Source organism: Heterodontus francisci, chromosome 11 (assembly GCF_036365525.1).
Source record: "Heterodontus francisci isolate sHetFra1 chromosome 11, sHetFra1.hap1, whole genome shotgun sequence".
In the NCBI taxonomy this organism is placed as follows: domain Eukaryota; kingdom Metazoa; phylum Chordata; class Chondrichthyes; order Heterodontiformes; family Heterodontidae; genus Heterodontus; species Heterodontus francisci.
The window spans coordinates 96,248,176-96,267,219 of record NC_090381.1 but is presented as its reverse complement, the minus strand read 5'-3'; the positions used below and the strand labels follow the sequence as shown (position 1 = coordinate 96,267,219).

Sequence of the window (19,044 nt, the reverse complement as noted above, 5' to 3'; positions counted from 1 at the left end):
AGTGTGAGGTGTTGCAGGATTTGCCTAGCCGAAGCTAGATCCCCAGAAAATCTCAAACCTTGGAAGACAGCTGAGAAATTACGGAAATCGAAGTGAATTCTCAAGAGCTGTGGTACACTTTTGATGGGTCCCAGGAGAAGTGAACAAACCAAGATCCAGTAACATTTTGGAGAATTATTGCGGTGGAAGTAACAGTCAAACAGGAGCGTCTGTTGAGATTTAGGGTTTAACGCATATAACTTCATGTTCTGTAAAGATTTTATGTTTAAAATATAATTGTTTCCAAATTGTAGTGTTTGGTAGTGTTTTGTTTAACTCTTATAAAGTTTTTTTGTTTAAAATGTGAAATCTTAAAATGTGAAATCATAATTTTTTCTGTAATAACTAGGAACTTGAGTTTCTCTTTTTAAAAGAGAACGGTCCCTAGCGGGATCATAACTGTGATATCATTCAAATTGATTTGATTTTACTGTTCAACTTAGTGGAGCAGTCTTTGCCTATGATCAATCTACTAAAACACTATTCAACCACAATTACTCTCAGTTCATTGGAGGAGTTTTACGATGGTTGATTTATTAGCTTGTCTTCTAGTGTTCTAAAATAATTTTCAGAATAAGTCTCCCACCATCAGGCCATTTGCAGGTATAACAACTGCTTAAATATCAGTGATGGCCTACCTTAAATTGCCACTCCAAAAAGCCAACTGGTCAGCACTAATTGATCTGATCACCAACTGGCTTCTTGCAAGCTCAGGTGTTGAAACAATTTTAGATGGCCATATTTCTATAACTTTTAAAGAAATGAATGACACCAATGTATAATCCTGAAAACAGTAGCAATGCATACTCTGGAAGCTTGATTACAGCTCTGGAACACCACTGGGAGAGAAAATCCATCTAAATTTAGATTACTGGTGCCTCACAGAATATTTTAATTTGAATACTTAACTTGATCATTTATACAGCTAACTACCACCCATAACAAATATAAAGCTGTTCCACCCCAGCAGCATTGCAGCATCATTTAAATGTTTTTTGAAATTCACAGAAATTAGAGTACAGAAGGAGGCCATTCAACCCATCATGCCTAGGCCATTTCTTCAACTGGAGCTCTCTACTCTATCACAATTTCCTTGCTTTCCCACATATCCTTTTACAGACGTCCTTTTCAAATTCTCCCACTTTTAAATCTGAGTCTACCTCAGCATGCCATGTTTCAAGAACTCCTGTGAAGAAACTTTTTATATCTCCCTCACCCATTATTCTGTGACGACTCGTCATGGGAAAAATTGTCCCTTCATTTTAGGATAAAATACGGTAATTTTACAAACAGTTGCTGTTCAGATTAAATGCGTAACTGAAGCAACCAGCTAGACAATACTGGAGTTGTGATATATTGTACACTGTGCATTTCAAAGGCCATCAATTCTCAAACATATATCAAACCCTGAAGGCTGGTTTGTTTAAAACCAGGCAGCTAGTGGGCATATCTACGTGTGAAGTAATCTTTGAACCACTGAGCAAGCATAACGTGAAGTTCATTCTTATAAACAGAATCTCTCAATTATAGATTAATCTGAACTGTGATTATCATTTTCAGGAAAAGAAACTCTAATAACCAAGAGCTGCTTCAGGTCAGAGTTTGAAGATTATTAGAAATTAAAAAGGGGGGTTTCTGAGCTAATTAAACATTTTTATATACTGACAACTTCCTTACGTTATAGAGCAGCAAATTTCAGCAAGACAACATTCAGCATCTGACTAGCCGACATATCTAAAAATACTAAATTCCACACTCCCAGGTTAATAAGTATTAGTGATGTCAGAAGGTTACATCCCACCTTGGAGGTGGCAGGCATGGTCTAGCACTGGAGAAATGAATAAAATAGAAGCTCCTGCTTAATTACACATACGTAACTGCTAAAGTTAAGGACATACAAAAGCCTGCAAGACTGGGGTGATGGAAACAGAGTAAAAATAATTAGTTTCTCATCACCACTGATGCCCTTGCCAATCCTATGCCAACAGTGCCACTTACTAACTCATTTTTGTACTATAGAATTGGGAATTCGGGGGATCGATTTTCACTCCAGTTGCCTGGAGCACAGTTCTATGATTACACAATTAGTTTTATAATTCAGCAGGATCCCACAGGGAGAGAGGAGGAGAAGGATTACTGCAGATCAGACTTTCCTTCCAAGATGGAATGCTTTGTGGAGGCATGAGTCTACTTGGTGGGCCAGCTGTCAGAGCTCAGTTCCTGAGTGCAGTGCCTACTATTTGAGGTACCAGCCTATTATACTGTAAAAGTTATAGTTTAAATATATAGTCAATAAAATTGAGGATTTAAGGTCGCCATACCATATCTGATACTCCCCTCCAAAAAATCCTGCATCACCATATTAGTGCCAATTAAATGAAGTAGTCTGATAAAAAGTACTCCCTCCCCTTTAAAAGTATACATTTAACAGTAGGATAATTAAATAAAAAGGACCTGGTGGACTACACTTCCTGTTAATGCCCTACCCGAAGCCTCTCATTCTGATACGCTATATTTTGTGAATCTACTCAGTTGTGTCAGTTGCAGGCCGAGTTAAGGGGGACTGGCACATCTCTCTGTGCAAGACCCTGAGTTAAGGCACTTTGTAGTTCACCACCAGCCAAGTACATAGCAGAACATAGCCTGTGTTGAACTAAAAAAGGAAACTGCTACAGGATCAGCAAAGTCCATCCTGTTCTGAAATGATTGACTACACTTGCTGACTGAGCCCATAGCTGCTTGACAAATTTGCAATCCAAAGTTGGGATGCCCCATGAGAAAGCAGAGAGCGAATTAAACTTCTTTCATCATTTTTTTTTTTTAAAAAGGAAAATAGTGGAACCGAGGAAGTATATTTTGCTATTGAAGCAAAAAACCTGCCATATTCTATCAAATTATACATTGCAGGAATCTTATTAGTAAAGGTCAAAAGACAAATTACTTTTTAGTCTACTTAGTTACATGCATAACTATTAAGCAGGACAGCAAAAAAGTTGTCTCGATTTAATAGTTATGTGAATCTAGTCAAGAACATCGGAAATGGAAATTCAAAAGCAATTATCACCGAATTTTTGCAACACAACAAAAAGGAGTCAGACGTCATAAAAACTGGTTCATTCATATCAATTTAAAATAACTACACAGGCCAATACACTAAATGTAAAGAACCTTCTCCTTTGCTGGTTACATTTAATCCTCACCTCAAAGTATTAATACATTCTTTGTCTCCCATTCACATGGATCACACAGGAGTCCCAACCTAATTATTTACAAATAAATGTTTTCAACCACTTCTGAATTTTTTATTCCTCTTTTATTCCCTCCCCCGCACCACACAACATTCCCTAGCTGAGATGTTTAGAGAATCTACTCCAAGGTCTCTATCAATATTGGTCATCACTATGTGAGCGTCTTACGAGCACCAACTGCTTGACGGGATTCTCCCACCAACTTCCCATTCTGCATACAAAGTCCCTAGACTTCATTTATTGTCGCTTCCCCCCACCAGCAGCAGTAAGATTTGGAATTTACCATGTGGAGTTAGAAGGTGCAAATCCACAATGTACCATCGTGGGGCTCCTATAACATTCCAAGACACACTGAAAATAATGGGGATTCATTGTGTGGTGTGGGGAAGAATACAATTAAAAAAATTAAGTACTTCTAATGTAAAGTACTTATCCTACAGCCATATTCTCCTTTAGTTATTAGGAACTGTACCAATACATAAAGTACTGGAGTTTTGACGGAAGCCACGCCAGTAAACAAAAAGCCAGTTCTCTTTGCAAACTAAAATGGCTTACCATCCTTGGAAATTACCAATTTCAGGATACAGATAAAATTAACTACCAGATACTCAACAAGAATTTTTTATTTCAAGTTTCTCCATGTGATACAGTTGCAAATTGCATTTGATTTGGATATCTAAACTTCCACCTGCTGGCTTCTATAATTTTAAACAGAAATATCCTTACTCAAAACCATTCTCTCAAAACTATGGCAAAGAAAACCTACAGTATGTTAATATATACCACATGTAATAAATTTATCTCAAGAAAATGAATACGAGTTTAGGACCAAGGCACTAAAACCATACCTGTGCAACGACTGTTACAGTCCAGTCAGCTGGTTTCAAGTTTTAGATTTTTCTAAAAAAAAAATCAAACAGTGCCCAGGTACTAATATTTTGAATGACATCCCCAACTCATTAAGGTCAAACAGATAGCTTGATCAACATTTAATTTCAGCCACCAAAAGACTGTCATTTAAACCCACTCAAATACTCAAAAAATTTATTCACCTATTGGTTCTGAAGTATTCAATAACACAACTCATTCATCTGGGCATCACATTCCCCATAGCCATCCCTTTTGAAATTACAAAAATATGCAAAAACATCAAAATCTAAAAACTCATACGTTCCTCTAAAATATCTGATAGAAGAAATGTATTAAGTATAGTTTTGACTGTATTTTTTGTTAGGAGTGAGGGGAGGGGAGGAATTATTGTAATTTAAGAAATGCAAGTATTTTGTCCAAGCTCGTTCCAATCACACCATGCCCAAGTTGACTTAGTGAAACATGCAAGTGTCCATGAACTACTATGTTGCTCTGAAAAGTAATCAATATAAAACATACATTCATCAAACCATTTTTATTCATTGATGCTTTCTTAATACTTGAAGATCAGTATCCATTTTTTGTTGGCCATAAAAACATCAAATCTACACTGTACATGATTTTAATTCTTGGAAAGCAATAGCATCACTTTTAAAATGAAACAGAAGTTGTGTGGTTAGTATTGTAATCAGGTGAGAAACATTCGGCATCCTCAGTACATTTCTCCAGTTAGTAATTTTTAGGACAAGAAATCACCATTAGGGAGCAAGTGCATGTGTGGAGAGCTTAGCATCCTCCTCCTTTCTTAAAATGGCCAAAAATTGGTTGAAACTAAAATTTAAATTTAAAAAGATGGCAGCATGACCATAAAGTGCAATAAATATTAGGGCCAATACGATTGAAAGATTTCCCGATGTAACCAGAACCTTTCATCTAAGCAACAAGTTGCTAAAAGGTATATGGTGCAGATTTTATTTTCCTGAAACCAAAATCCTAACCATGGTAGCCAACAAATAAAGGATTCAAAAAAACAATTCAACTAGAGTCAATGAAGCTGATCGTACCAATGACTCTTCAAAATCTGAATACTTTCCCAATCCATTCCATGGTGCTTTGTTCAGGTCCCTCGCTGCAACAGGCAGTTCAGCTTGTGCTGCTCACCACGGCCAAGGTCAAACGTCATGAAGAGTTTATTTAAAAGATCAATGCCCATCACATGGTCAAATTCAGGTGATGGTCTTCACTAAGAATTTTAATGAATGTGCAGTGCAAGGCAAAGTTCTAGTTCAGTTGAGCAAGGGCCTCCATTAGATTCCTTAGCACTACCTTTCTACACCCCTCCCCCAAAACAGGCAAAGCCACACAGACAAATCAAACACATGCTACTTAATCTATAGTCTGAAGACAACAGGATTACAATAGAAAACTGTGGTGCAAAAGGTATTCTGCATTCAAAATAGAAGATAACTGCTCTGAGCCTTGAACTTGCCTCCCTCAAAATGGTTACCGATCTCCTACTCTATATCAAGTTAACGACAGATAACAACCGGTTATTTCAGATACAAAGCTAATTTCTCAGTTATCCAAATATAAGTAGTCTAACCTACTTTGATGAAAATTATATAATAGATCAATCTCCGTTAAACTGAATTGTCAATGGTCGTGATGTAATTCTAAATTTTGCTGAAGGTACTTGAAAAGTAATGTTTTAAGGTTAAAAGTTCTGACCAATATCACATCCAGCTAAATTAAACTTAATTGCACACTTGATATCGTAACACGGTTATTAAATAGAAGCAATCATCTAACAAATTCTGCTTCATATCTCATCGAGACAGCAATCACTATGTAGGGCACATCACAATAAACCACGTGTTTCAATTTTGACTTAAAGTACCCTGGTTAAATACATTCAAGCCCAAGCAGCTGGCACTTAGAAAGACATCAACTGCAAAATGTCAAATGCATGTTAGGCAGCCATCTCACTAAATTTACTTTGTAATTCCCAACAAATTTATAAGTGATATTTAGCTTGCAAGCACCTTGAATATAGATTTTTTTTTAAATTTAGGATTAAATATTCAAAACATCAAACTAAAATAGGACTTTTGCATCTAACTCCTTGATAAATTCAATCCAACCCAGATACAACTACGTGCATTGACAATTATACTGCACACAGTAAACCCAAATCCATACAACTCTATTGTAAACACAAGTTCAATTTTTATAACATGGCTTAAATGTATGGCAAGACTCACTCAATTTCTCAACTTCACCATCACATTAAAATGGAGCACAACACAAGCAAGATTTAAAAGGGACAAACCAATGTTATCTCCAAACAATTTAAATTGCAGCCAATTTGGCATAAGCATAGAAAACTGTAACCAACAGAAATGCAACTGAATCTTGTACCCGCATCCTGTAGCTTAAGCAAGGTATTGAACTTGCCAATTTAACACTGTAAACTGGCAGAGTGAGAAGTTCTGTAACACAGGAATTCTCGATTACAAAACCTATAAGCAACTACTACACAGATGTAGCCCCAAACATTCAAGGGAACCATTGCTCAGCTATCCAGAAACTCAGCCCAAAGCACATGATTGACAAATCATGTGAGAAGTCAATTTATACAAGGGACACTTTCCACTATCAGCAGCAATGAAAAATGAATGAAGAAACGTGTACCTTTCTGTTGGGATAACCACTTTGACTATGGCGTGCGACAGAGTCTGTATATGAAGTCACATCAGATAATAAAGATAGGATATATGAGTATTGGCAACTTAAGCAAGTACACAAATATATAAATACATATGCATTTTAAAAACCTTCAAGAAGCCAACATTTATACTGTTATAAATGACACATCAAATTAAAAGTATAAGCATGTATTTAAGACAACTGAAATGCACTAATATAGAAAAGCAGGGATAGAAATAACTGTAGATATTTGTCTTGACTATGGCAATGGAATTAGAACTAGGACAAACCTCTGATATAGGAACCTTTCCTGGTGCTTATATTTTGTACACCATATCCAAAGAATATTAAATGGTGAGGTACACTCAGTTATTTTGATGGGCAGAAGGCATGTCAAATGCATCTAGGTTATTAATGTATGATGTTGATATGTCAACACAGAGTGCTCGACTTGGAAGTGGTGGGATACATATAATTCAACTTGTGACATCAATCCACTCACTCTTGAGGCTTACAGGTTACACCTTCTTGAGAATAATCACACTCTACATATCCCATCTCTTTCCTCTACCACCCCATCATCATCCTTTGAAAGTATAGTACAGTCTAGCATTGCCTTTTGCAATTATAAAACTAATAAATTTTAAATGAAGCTCATCTGTAGGCCAACATTCTAATGTAGAAAAGTGCCCAATTAATAATCTTATATGTTGTCCCAGACCTAATGCACAAAGCAAGTCAAAAGACAAATATGTCTAAACAGCTATTCAAAATACTAAAAAAAAATGTACAAAGTCAACCGGGCAAAACTTTAGGAAACTATCACACAACATTCTTTGATGCTGCTTGATATTACTTATTGAATTTGTTAGAAGAATAAAAATCATTTTAACTTTAAAATGATTAATTCAATGTCAGAATACATCTTCCTATCAAATGCCTGGAACAGGATAGAACCTGCTTAAGTGAAAATTATCTACTACAATTCAGAATAGACTTTGTGGACAAAAGTATAACGAGTTGAGAAAACTGTAAAAGAAACTCCAACTAGACAAATTTCAGCAACTAAAACAACCCCCCCCCCCCCCAACCAACCACAATCTACCCTCAAATTTGCTAGTAGCCTCTTTTTGCTATGAGAGCTCCCATTGGAGTTTTTCTTATTGTCTAGCAACCTGTGCAAAACCGTCCCCACAAAAGGTGGGCAAGCATTATTTCTGAAGCTAATCCATCACTACACTTAAGGGGCTTTTACCAACACCTGCTGAATATAAACTATGTTGAATGTCTGCACTCTAGGCCATGAGATAGGAATACCAAGTAGTAGTACTTAGGAAAAAAGCTTAAAATCAGCTCATGCATGCCAAGCTTACAAAGTAACACTGATATGTTGTTGGAGTCATCAACATCTTTTTCAATGAAAAAGGCTAGCTGATGGAAGTGAAGCCCCGCCAAATATTTAGAGGCAGAAGTGGAGGGGTGTGATTAAGAACGAATAAATGAAGGAAATAAGTCATAGATTTATAAAAGCTACAAAGTTAAATGCAAGCTTTCTGTCTCATGGCCAGATTTAAAATAGGAAGATAAAATATGTGGTAAGGGTTTAAATAATTGGCCCTCCCTCACTGGAGGATCGATTTCAATCTTGAGAAACACTACTTAACACAGCTACATCTGCTAGGATTATGAAGGCCTCAAAGTCAGCTCAAGAATGAAGGGTGTGGGTTACAGGGCTAGAGGTTTGCTCGGCTATCTTTTGTTGAGTAAAGAGAAACTTTGCAGACCTCCATCGAGGATATGGGCAGAATGCATAATAGGGCAAATTGTGCATGGTCTGTGGAAGGAACGGCTTGATGAGTTGAATGGTCTTGTTTCATTCCTTGCCTTAAATTCTTATAACCTCTTGCAGTTCTGAGCAAATATTTAACTGCTATATAAACGCAAGTTCTTTCTTCCTTCCATATCTTGCAGTGGAAGTTTAAGTAAAAATTAAGTGCCTTGAAGTAAAGGCTTGTATCAACTATATTTAAGCCAATCTACAGGCTCAGCTATTACCTAGCTGAAATAAGTACTCCCATTTTAAATGTTTTGCAGCAACCGATGTTATAAGAATATTTGGTTCAAAAACATAAAAAGTTGATTTCTATCCCTGAAGAAATGCTAGTAAACATATGCTAACCAATAAAGACATATCTAACAAAACCCTATCACATTGCACAGTTCTCCAATAAAATTAATTTTATTTCTATTAAAAATTCTACACTAAAATCACAATAAACATATGCACAGTTCAACTGCAGTGATTTCTAATCAGACAGAGTCCTCACCTAGTCTTTTTAAATTACCTTTTCAAAGTCATCTTGATTTTTCGGTGGCATCACTGGAGTGGTGGGGTTCTTTAGCCTCTCTCGTGGTTGGGCATTGAAAGGTAGCCCTGATGGGGGTGGTGGTAGCGTCAACTCCATCATAGCAGGCGGAATATAAATTGGGTGAGGTGGAATGGGCACAGCCTTACCCCAGCCCAGCTTCATTTCAAATTCCATAATTATCTTCCCTGAAAGAGATCAAACTTCGTGAATTGAAGTACAGATGCAGTATTAAGTGTTGCCTACTTAAAACTGTTGAACGGCATTATATTTTGTTTTATTTTGAAGGCGTCTAATCTACTTTTAGAAGTTATGTTTCGCTCCTACCCCTTGTATGCTCTCCCTGCATCTGCAGTCGACAAAGAATGAGGACAAATAATTTTTGTAATTCTACCAATACTCTAAAACCAGTTCTTAGGAAGCAAGATTGCCAGAGATACTTTTAATTTCTTCCTTTGATTAAGCAGCCAGCCTCCAATCAGTGCATGCTTTGCAACCACTTCTACTTTGTACTAAAAGCCCCATTTTAGGTTTCCTCTAGCACCTAGAACCACTGCAGTATTATGGGTTACAATTGAGTTGTCCAGCCTTTTGCAGCAATGGGCGCATCCATGCGTCATAACTAATGAATCCACTGAATACGATTCAATTGTCTGAATCAGCCCAAATCCTGATGAAACACCATGCTTATTTCAACCGAGTTTTGTTGAAATACCACTTTCACCTCCGCCTGTCTTTCTCCTTTTTCTTTCACTTCAGTCTCTTCTCCATTTCTGTTCCCCTCACCCTAGTCCTTCACTCTTCTGGTATATATCTTTCCTCTGCACCTTCAGTTTTTACCTCTATTTCTCATTTGTCTCTGCAACCACAGATAAGGACTCAGGCAAGCGCGCGAAAAGCCACTACAGCAACCAATACTTCTGCAATGCGATGGGAGAATAATTTAACCTGCTAGCGTTCTGAGAGACTTTAGATTTCTACACCCCATTGGTTGCTAGTACACGACTCAAGTACACCTGAGAGCCTTTGCAAGGACTCTGTTGGATTGCTCCAAGGTGGGCTGGGGAAGCCTAAACATCTCTTGCTTCCCACAGAATGCAATGAGTAAGCAGAACTCCAGAACAACCTGCTGACTGACAACAGTAATTCAAACCACTGGTAATACTCCAGCTAGATAACAGATCACAAAGCCAGCAAATCCATCCAAGTGCAGTGTATTGCTCAGAATGAGCGTAAGACACAGCAGTAGCAACTGCAAAGAGGGGCAGACAATGATGCATCACAGCAACTGTGGATGAAGTCAAAGCTTTATCACAAGGATAGAGAAGTGAGACACAAGTAGATTCAGATGTATAAATCCAGATAGTGCAGAATATGGGTGTCGGAAGAAGTCAATTATTTCCCATCACTTCAACTTGATCATCACACAAAAAGTTATACTTTGAAAAATAATTTACTTTCTATACAAGTTTACCCAACAAGACACTAAATTCACTTCTAACATCTCACCATTTAGATTTTTCAAAGCTCTTTCAGCATCTCTCCTGTTCATGTAAGCCACAAATCCGCAATTTCTTTCTCTGGCTCTTTCTTCTTCTGTTCGGGGCCACATAATTTTAACACTAGCCAAGGGGCCAAAGCGTCCAAACTCCTGACATAGCATTTCTTCATTCATCTGTACATCAGAATGAAACATTTTGTGTAAGCCAACTAAATTTAGTGATTAGATAAAAATCATTTGCTACAAAGCAGCAAAATAACTTCTCACCAGTATAAATCCTTTGCAACAATAATTTCAAACATTTCAGGTTCATGTTCTGAGAGAATACAATTGATGTATCATGCTAGATTTATTAAGTGGCTTCAAATAAATACAGATTTCGCCTACTTAAAAGGCACCAAAACACAAAAGCTTATTTTTTTAACCATTTGGTGCTCCTATAATTATTTTGGCGTTAACTTTTTTTAAATTCCTGTTTCCTATACATGGGCACAAGTATTTTATACTGTACATTCTGCCTATATGGACCACTCAAGTTTTCTAACTTCATCACTAGAATTTTTTTATTTTTACAGTTTTTTAAAAATTCATTTCCAGGACATGGGCATCACTGGCAAGGCCAAAATTTCCCACCCCGAAGTGCCCTTGAGTAAGTGATAGTGAGCTGCCTTCTTAACAACGAAGAGGCCACTTCAGATGGCAGTTGAACAACCACACTGCTGAAAGTCTGGAGTCACATGTAGGCTAGACTTGGTAAATATGGCAGATCTCCTTTCCTAAAGGATATTAGTGAAACATGGATTTTTTTTAATAACAATCCAGTAATTACCAAGCAATCATTACTGATACTAGCTTTTTATTCTATTTTGAGGACTCTTCCTCTTTTGTTTTCCTCCTTCTCCAAGTCCCTCCCTTCTGTATTAAGCTCTGTTCTCATGAGCCTCCCTCTTTCATTTTTTTCCCCCCCCCATTTTAATATTCATTTCATGCCTGCATTTCTTTGCTGCTTGCTTCTTTTTTCCCCTTTCCAAATCTTGGAATGCAGAGACATTCTCCTCTGGCTCTTCCATCTTTCACTTCCATCACCCACTATGACCTCAACTGGCCTTTTGGGTGCCCCCTTTAGTTTATGACATGAATCCTCAATTTTTTTGTAACCAAAGTACATCAATAAAAACTTGATTTGTACAAAGCGACCTAAAAAGTCAATGGAGCTCAAAGTAGGTAGACAGACATGCAGGAGGAATTGGGGGGGGGGGTGGAAACTGTGAATTGGTAAACCAGCAGCATTGAGCTAGCAAGCCAAATGCAAGCATTACACCTGACAAGCACACAGACACAGCCACACATTTACCACAAACCACTCAAATACCAGACAGCCAGACTGAATGGATGGATTCTATCAATAAGATCTGACAAGGAACAAAACCGGACAGACCACCCGGCATTGACCGAGGCACCGGAAACGACAATGGCAAATCCAGCCCTGACGACCCTGCAAAGTCCTCCTTACTAACATCTGGGGGCTTGTACCAAAGTTGGGAGAGCTATCCCACAGACTAGTCAAGCAACAGCCTGACATAGTCATACTCACGGAATCATACCTCACAGACAATGTCCCAGACTCTGCCATCACCATCCCGGGTATGTCCTATCCCACCGGCAGGACAGACCCAGCAGAGGTGGCGGCACAGTGGTATACAGTAGGGAGGGAGTTGCCCTGGGAGTCCTCAACATCGACATCGGACCCCATGAAGTCTCATGGCATCAGGTTACACATGGACAAGGAAACCTCCTGCTGATTACCACCTACCACCCTCCCTCAGCTGATGAGTCAGGACTCCTCCATGTTGAACACCACTTGGAGGAAGCACTGAGGATGGCAAGGGCACAGAATGTACTCTGGCTGGGGAATTCAATGTCCATCACCAAGAGTGGCTCGGTAGCACCACTACTGACCGAGCTGGCCGAGTCCTAAAGGACATATCTGCTCGACTGGGTATGCGGCAGGTGGTAAGGGAACCAACAAGTGGGGAAAACATACTTGACCTCGTCCTCACCAATCTGCCTGCCGCAGATGCATCTGTTCATGACAGTATTGGTATGAGTGACCACCGCACAGTCCTTGTGGAGACGAAGTCCCGCCTTCACATTGAGGACATCGTCCATCGCGTTGTGAGGCACTACCACCGTGCTGAATGGGATAGATTTTGAACAGATCTAGCAATGCAAAACTGGGCATCCATGAGGCGCCGTGGGTCATCAGCAGCAGCAGAATTGTACTCAACCACAATCTGTAACCTCAAGGCCTGGCATATCCCCCACTCTACCATTACCATCAAGCCAGGAGACCAACCCTGGTTCAATGAAGAGTGCAGGAGAGCATGCCAGGAGCAGCACCAGGCATACCTCAAAATGAGGTGTCAACCTGGTGAAGCTACAACACAGGACTACCTGCATGCCAAACTGCATAAGCAGCATGTGATAGACAGAGCTAAGCGATCCCATAACCAACGGATCAGATGCAAGCTTTGCCACATCCAGCCGTGAATAGCAGTGGACAATTAAACAACTAACTGGAGGAGGTGGCTCCACAAATATCCCCATCCTCAATGATGGGGGAGCCCAGCACATCAGTGCGAAAGATAAGGCTGAAGCATTTGCAACAATCTTCAGCCAGAAGTGCTGAGTTGATGATCCATCTCTGCCTCCTCCTGAAGTCCCCAGCATCACAGTTGCCAGACTTCAGCCAATTTGATTCACTCCGCGTGATATCAAGAAATGACTGAAAGCACTGGATACTTCAAAGGCTATGGGCCCTGACAATATTCCAGCAATAGTACTGAAGACCTGTGCTCCAGAACTTCCCGTACCCCTAGCCAATCTGTTCCAGTACAGCTACAACATTGGCACCTACCCTGCAATGTGGAAAATTGCCCAGGTATGTCCTGTACACAAAAAGCAGGACAAGTCCAACCCGGCCAATTACCGCCCCATCAGCCTACTCTCAATCATCAGTAAAGTGATGGAAGGTATCATCAACAGTGCCATCAAGCAGCACTTGCTTAGCAATAACCTGCTCAGTGACGCTCAGTTTGGATTCCGCCAGGGCCACTCAGCTCCTGACCTCATTACAGCCTTGCTTCAAACATGGACAAAAGAGCTGAACTCAAGAAGTGAGGTGATGTCCCTTGACATCATGGCAGCATTTGACCGAGTATGGCATCAAGGAGCCCAAGCAAAACTGAGGTCAATGGGAATCAGGGAGAAAACCCTCCGCTGGTTGGAGTCATACCTAGCGCAAAGGAAGATGGTTGTGGTTGTTGGAGGTCAATCATCTGAGCTCCAGGACATCACAGCAAAAGGTCCTCAGGGTAGCGTTCAAGGCCCATCCATTTTCAGCAGCTTCATCAATGACCTTCCTTCAATCATAAGGTCAGAAGTGGGATGTTCGTTGATGATTGCACAATGTTCAGCACCATTCGTGACTCCGCAGACACTGAAGCAGTCTGTGTAGAAATGCAGCAAGACTTCGACAATATCTAGGCTTGGGCCGATAAGTGGCAAGTAACATTCGCGCTACACAAGTGCCAGGCAATGACTATCTCCAACAAGAGAGAATCTAACCATCTCCCCTTGACATTCAATGGCATTACCATCGCTGAATCCCCCACTAGCAACATCTTAGGGACTACCATTGACCAGAAACTGAACTGGAGAAGCCATATAAATACCATGGCTACAAGAGCATGTCAGAGGCTAGGAATCATGCGGCGAGTAACTCACCTCCTGACTCCCCAAACCCTGTCCACCATCTACAAGGCACAAGTCAGGAGTGTGATGGAATACTCTCCACTTGCCTGGATGGGTGCAGCTCCAACAACACTCAAGAAGCTCGACACCATCCAGGACAAAGCAGCCCTCTTGATTGGCATCCCACCTACAAACATTCACTCCCTCCACTGACGCACAGTGGCAGCAGTGCATACTATCTACAAGATGCACTGCAGCAATGCACCATAGCTCCTTAGACAACACCTTCCAAACCCGCGCCATCTAATAACTAGAAGGACAAGGGCTGCAAATGCATGGGAACACCAACACCCGAAAGTTCCCCTCCAAGTCACACACCATCCTGACTTGGAACTACATCACTGTTCCTTCACTGTCGCTGGGTCAAAATCCTGGCACTCCCTTCCTAATAGTACTGTGGGTGTACCTACCCCACATGGACAGCAGTGGTTCAAGGCAGCTCACCACCACCTTCTCAAGGGCAATTAGGGATGGGCAATAAATGCTGGCCTGGTCAGCGATGCCCACAACCCATGAATGAATAAAAAAAAACAAGACTGTGCATTTTTCCACACAAATATAATTAATTTAGAATTCTGATTTAAACTGTGAACGCGTCTTTCTCGGGTGCTTTGGCCACTTAGAATTAAAAATATTTTACCTTCGGATTGATGTTACCGATATATAAATTAGTAGTAGTTGGATCGCCTGCATCATGTGAACCAGGAGTAAATTCCTCAAGTGCTAAAAGACAAAACAAATTCTCAATAAAACTTTCAAAATCATACATGAAAAAGTTAAACATTCCCAAAATATGATGTAATAGTTACCATTTGTTTGCCTGTTTCTCCTCGAAGACTCCGCTGAAAAGAGAGACAATTTTTTTTCAATGTGTTGTACTTTCAAATATGTACGAGACTTAAAGTAAAAAAATGTACTGCAACCACAAATCAGCAGTACTGACCACAGAAATTGCAAAGACCATTTAGTGCAAATACAAATCAGATCCAAACACAGAATTCCAACAGACCAAACTACTTCCTTTCCACTCCAATGAATCAAACACTCACTGGATAAAATTCCTCACTCAAGCATAAAATGTGTTACAATTTTTCTTGTGTTTACCACACTTAATGCCAGTCCACTGCCAAATGTACTCGACAACTGGCATTTGTAACACTGATTTTATGTACACAAGTTTTAAAAAAAAACAGGAAGTTAGGTACAATATTTTCCAACCAATGAGTAAAATTCAACAAGTTACAAGTGGCAAATGAAGGCCACCGAAGTGGACACTGAGAGACCGAACGATAGTTAATTTTGTATACGGTATGTGGAGAAGACAAGTCGGTGGATGTACAGAAAAGGGCCCAAAAAGGTTTATTGGGTTCAGTGTTCTTTTCCTGGTCACAAAAAATCCTTCAGTTAGAGAATGTGTCAGCTGTTCGATGGAAATAACCTAAAGCTGTATTTTGGTGGATTTTGCAAGGGTGGGGGGAAGCAGTTACAGGTTCAAGCTACTGTTGGCAAAAATCAGATATTCTTTAAGAATAATGTGTTTTTCTTGATCACCCTTCCTCCCCATAGTACCTCAGAGGCCATGTAATCTTAAAATTCCAATTAGAAATGAATGGGAATATTCACCAATAATACAGACATGAATAACTGTGTGATGGGCCTCAGAGACTCTTGTATGTTAACCCCTCAGCCAATATTCCAATAGGGTAGGCTGTGCAAATAACAGGCCAAAGGACAGAGACAAGCTCTCAAATACTGGGCCGCAAGGAAGCACTGCTCAATATTTTTTGCTTCAAATAACTTAAGGCTGCTCTCATGCACCTCCTAGTGGCTGGTTACAGGATGGCATCACAAATAAAAGGAGAAAACGGTACTACAAAAACTTTTGCCTCGTATCTCAATATTCAAATTAGCAAATCAAATTCAGCAACAGACTGACTTACATTAATCAAGAGTATGTACAATTTTCCAGAATGTCACACAAACTAACTGCCTTCTTACACCTGCACATTTTTTTTTTTTAGTTACTGCTGGGCACAAAGTACACAATTGCTGTTTGTAAAATGAAGTAAATTTTGGACGCAACCACATGTCCAATAAATGAACAGTGAACACTGTAAATTTCGATTAAAATATGGCTAACCCCAACGTATTTAGGTGAGATCTTACTTTTTAAAGAATATTCACTCGGATGTTTCAAATTAAAACAATTATTTGGTAAGGGGAATAAAGTTAATGCAAAAGCTATGTGGGCAAACTAATTTTAAAAGAGTCAGCAACAATAAAATTGCATTGATCCCATGACTCCTGGGACTTACATGCTTTTGACATTGAAGTTAAATTTACATACCTAGTTTTGACACCCAAAATACAACCAAACCCTTGCTAAAAATGAATCATGGCATTTTGGATTACAGTTCTGGTACAACAAGATTTTACTCACAAGAGCGACGATTTTGTGAAGACTCTTCTGGTGGCAGAGGCTCAAATCGACTAGGCCGAAAAGAAGTATCCTTACCCCCTTTTGTTTTCTGCCTTTCATCACGTTCTTCTTGAATTCTGAAACCCATATCAAATCCATATTATACTCTACAAATTTTGTTAGCAGATTTAACTCTTAGTTAAGTATGTCAAAACACACTACTTTAAAAAAGGGTTGATAAACATTCACTTACTGTTTTAATTCCTCTTTGAATAGTTCCAAATTACTTTTTTTCTTCTCCTTTTCACCCTTTCTTAGGGGCTAAAAAAAATTAATTAGTATTGCCGAAATTAAGAATTGAAAAAAATTAATCTGCATTTTGAGAAATTTAAGTTGTGTAAATAGTTAAAGCTACTAAAACAGCATATGCTTGCACGGTCAAAAATACAAAGTTGAAGTGTTCCAGATCCAATGAATGACTTGAAGTGCACTTACTACGACGTCGGCAAATATGGCAGCTAATTTGCCCACAGCAATATCTCAGACAACAAATGAAAAAAGACCAGTTTATCTATTCTCGGCAGTATGGTTTCAAGAAGTGATGTCCCAGTTATATTTAGGAGAGAAGTTAGGTAACACCTCTTTGTGCAAAGGGCAGTAAATTATGGAACTCTTGTCGGCAAAAAGTAGGTGCTACCACAATTACTAAATTTAAATCTTTTTCTGTTAGACAAGGGTATAAAAGGACATGGCGCCAAACAGTGGATGAAATTAAGATACAGATCAGCCATAATCTCATTGAATGGTGAAACAGGCTCGAGGGGATGAATGGTCTACTCAGGCTCCCAGGTTGCTAGCCACAACTGGGAGAACTTCATGTTCTTTTTTGAATAGATCTTTACATCCAATTCTCATTCAAGCGACCCATGACTGCACTGAGGTTTCAGGCTAGCTTCCGCACTCAAGTACTGAAGTGGGGTTTGAATACACAACCCGACTTTGAAGCCAGAATGTTATGAACTGTTCCAGTCTGAGCATAGGCATCCTATTCAACCACTGGGGAACACTATCATCAAAATTAGATCAGTTTACGACTCATGCCCTTCAAGCGGGGATCAGTAAACACTCTGGATGATTTCCATCCACTAACTAGGAGGAACTGACTCGCTGGATAAATTCACTGATCCAAATGGGTCATGACGTACATTTTGATTTAACAAAAAAAAAGGTCAACTTCACACTTTAACCTATTGATGGAAAAGGCTAAAGTTGTACTTCCAATCCTCAATCAATGGTACCCTACAAGAGATAACTTGAAAGTGTGTGGCAACAGACCAAATTCACCAAGTATCTGATTTTTCCACCCTCCCTTAGAGAAAGCACCTGGTCTGCACCTGTCAACTGCAGAATGTCTGGCTGGAAACTTGGTGACGGGAACTGCAGGGACAAGTCTATAAATTACCACCACATGTTGTGCTGTCCCAATTCATAGCATTACTGTTGTGTCCCCTTGACCTATAAGGATCTCCCTGGGGCCACACGCAGTTCCAGTGCATTTGACTTCTTGTACTCTGCAAATTTAGAAAAAGATGGCTCATCAAGATTGATGCATTATACAAGAACTAAAATGCGACACTTACTGGCTTCTTGGGGTCTGATGTGAAAGATGGTGAAGATGATTTCTCTGGCATTAAGCTCTTGATCTCTGGAACCCGTGTGGAAGGTTTGTACAGTTTTCCTTTCTGTTCCTCCAACCGCTCTTCTAATGTGAAAAAAAAAAGCTTTATGATTAAATAAATTCTCTACTTTCACACAAACACAATAATGCAATTTCTGGGTTCCAATTGTGGCATTGGATCTGTTATGAAAGTGCTCCCATTTTTAATTTTTTTTTTTGAGGACTCATGTTTAAAAATTGTGGAAATAGATTCATTTAAAAGACTGAAGAGATTCCATAGATGTTGGACGTCTTTTTTTTTTAAAAAGACACTTGAAGGACTTTGGACTTGGTTTAAAAACAAACCCTTACTGGAAGTCACATGTCTTAAGCTAAGTAAACAGCAGGCGCCTTGATGACTAGTT

General features: G+C 39.3%; 1 protein-coding gene across 3 annotated transcripts in view; it reads right to left on the bottom strand.

Moving 5' to 3' along the window:
* u2surp (U2 snRNP-associated SURP domain containing) overlaps window positions 1-19,044 on the bottom strand; it is a 105,407-nt gene that overhangs the window by 41,123 nt on the left and 45,240 nt on the right. For 2 of the 3 annotated variants that reach the window (XM_068042589.1, XM_068042590.1), the window contains exons 5-12: window positions 18,603-18,724; window positions 17,216-17,283; window positions 16,984-17,099; window positions 15,353-15,385; window positions 15,184-15,266; window positions 10,739-10,904; window positions 9,209-9,417; window positions 6,849-6,892 (exon numbers count right to left, since the gene is read on the bottom strand). In XM_068042589.1, coding sequence (XP_067898690.1) covers window positions 6,849-6,892; window positions 9,209-9,417; window positions 10,739-10,904; window positions 15,184-15,266; window positions 15,353-15,385; window positions 16,984-17,099; window positions 17,216-17,283; window positions 18,603-18,724 — 841 coding nt within the window. Of the gene's footprint in view, window positions 1-6,848; window positions 6,893-9,208; window positions 9,418-10,738; window positions 10,905-15,183; window positions 15,267-15,352; window positions 15,386-16,983; window positions 17,100-17,215; window positions 17,284-18,602; window positions 18,725-19,044 lie in introns of those variants that run through there. The other variant, XM_068042591.1, reaches the window with a different exon arrangement.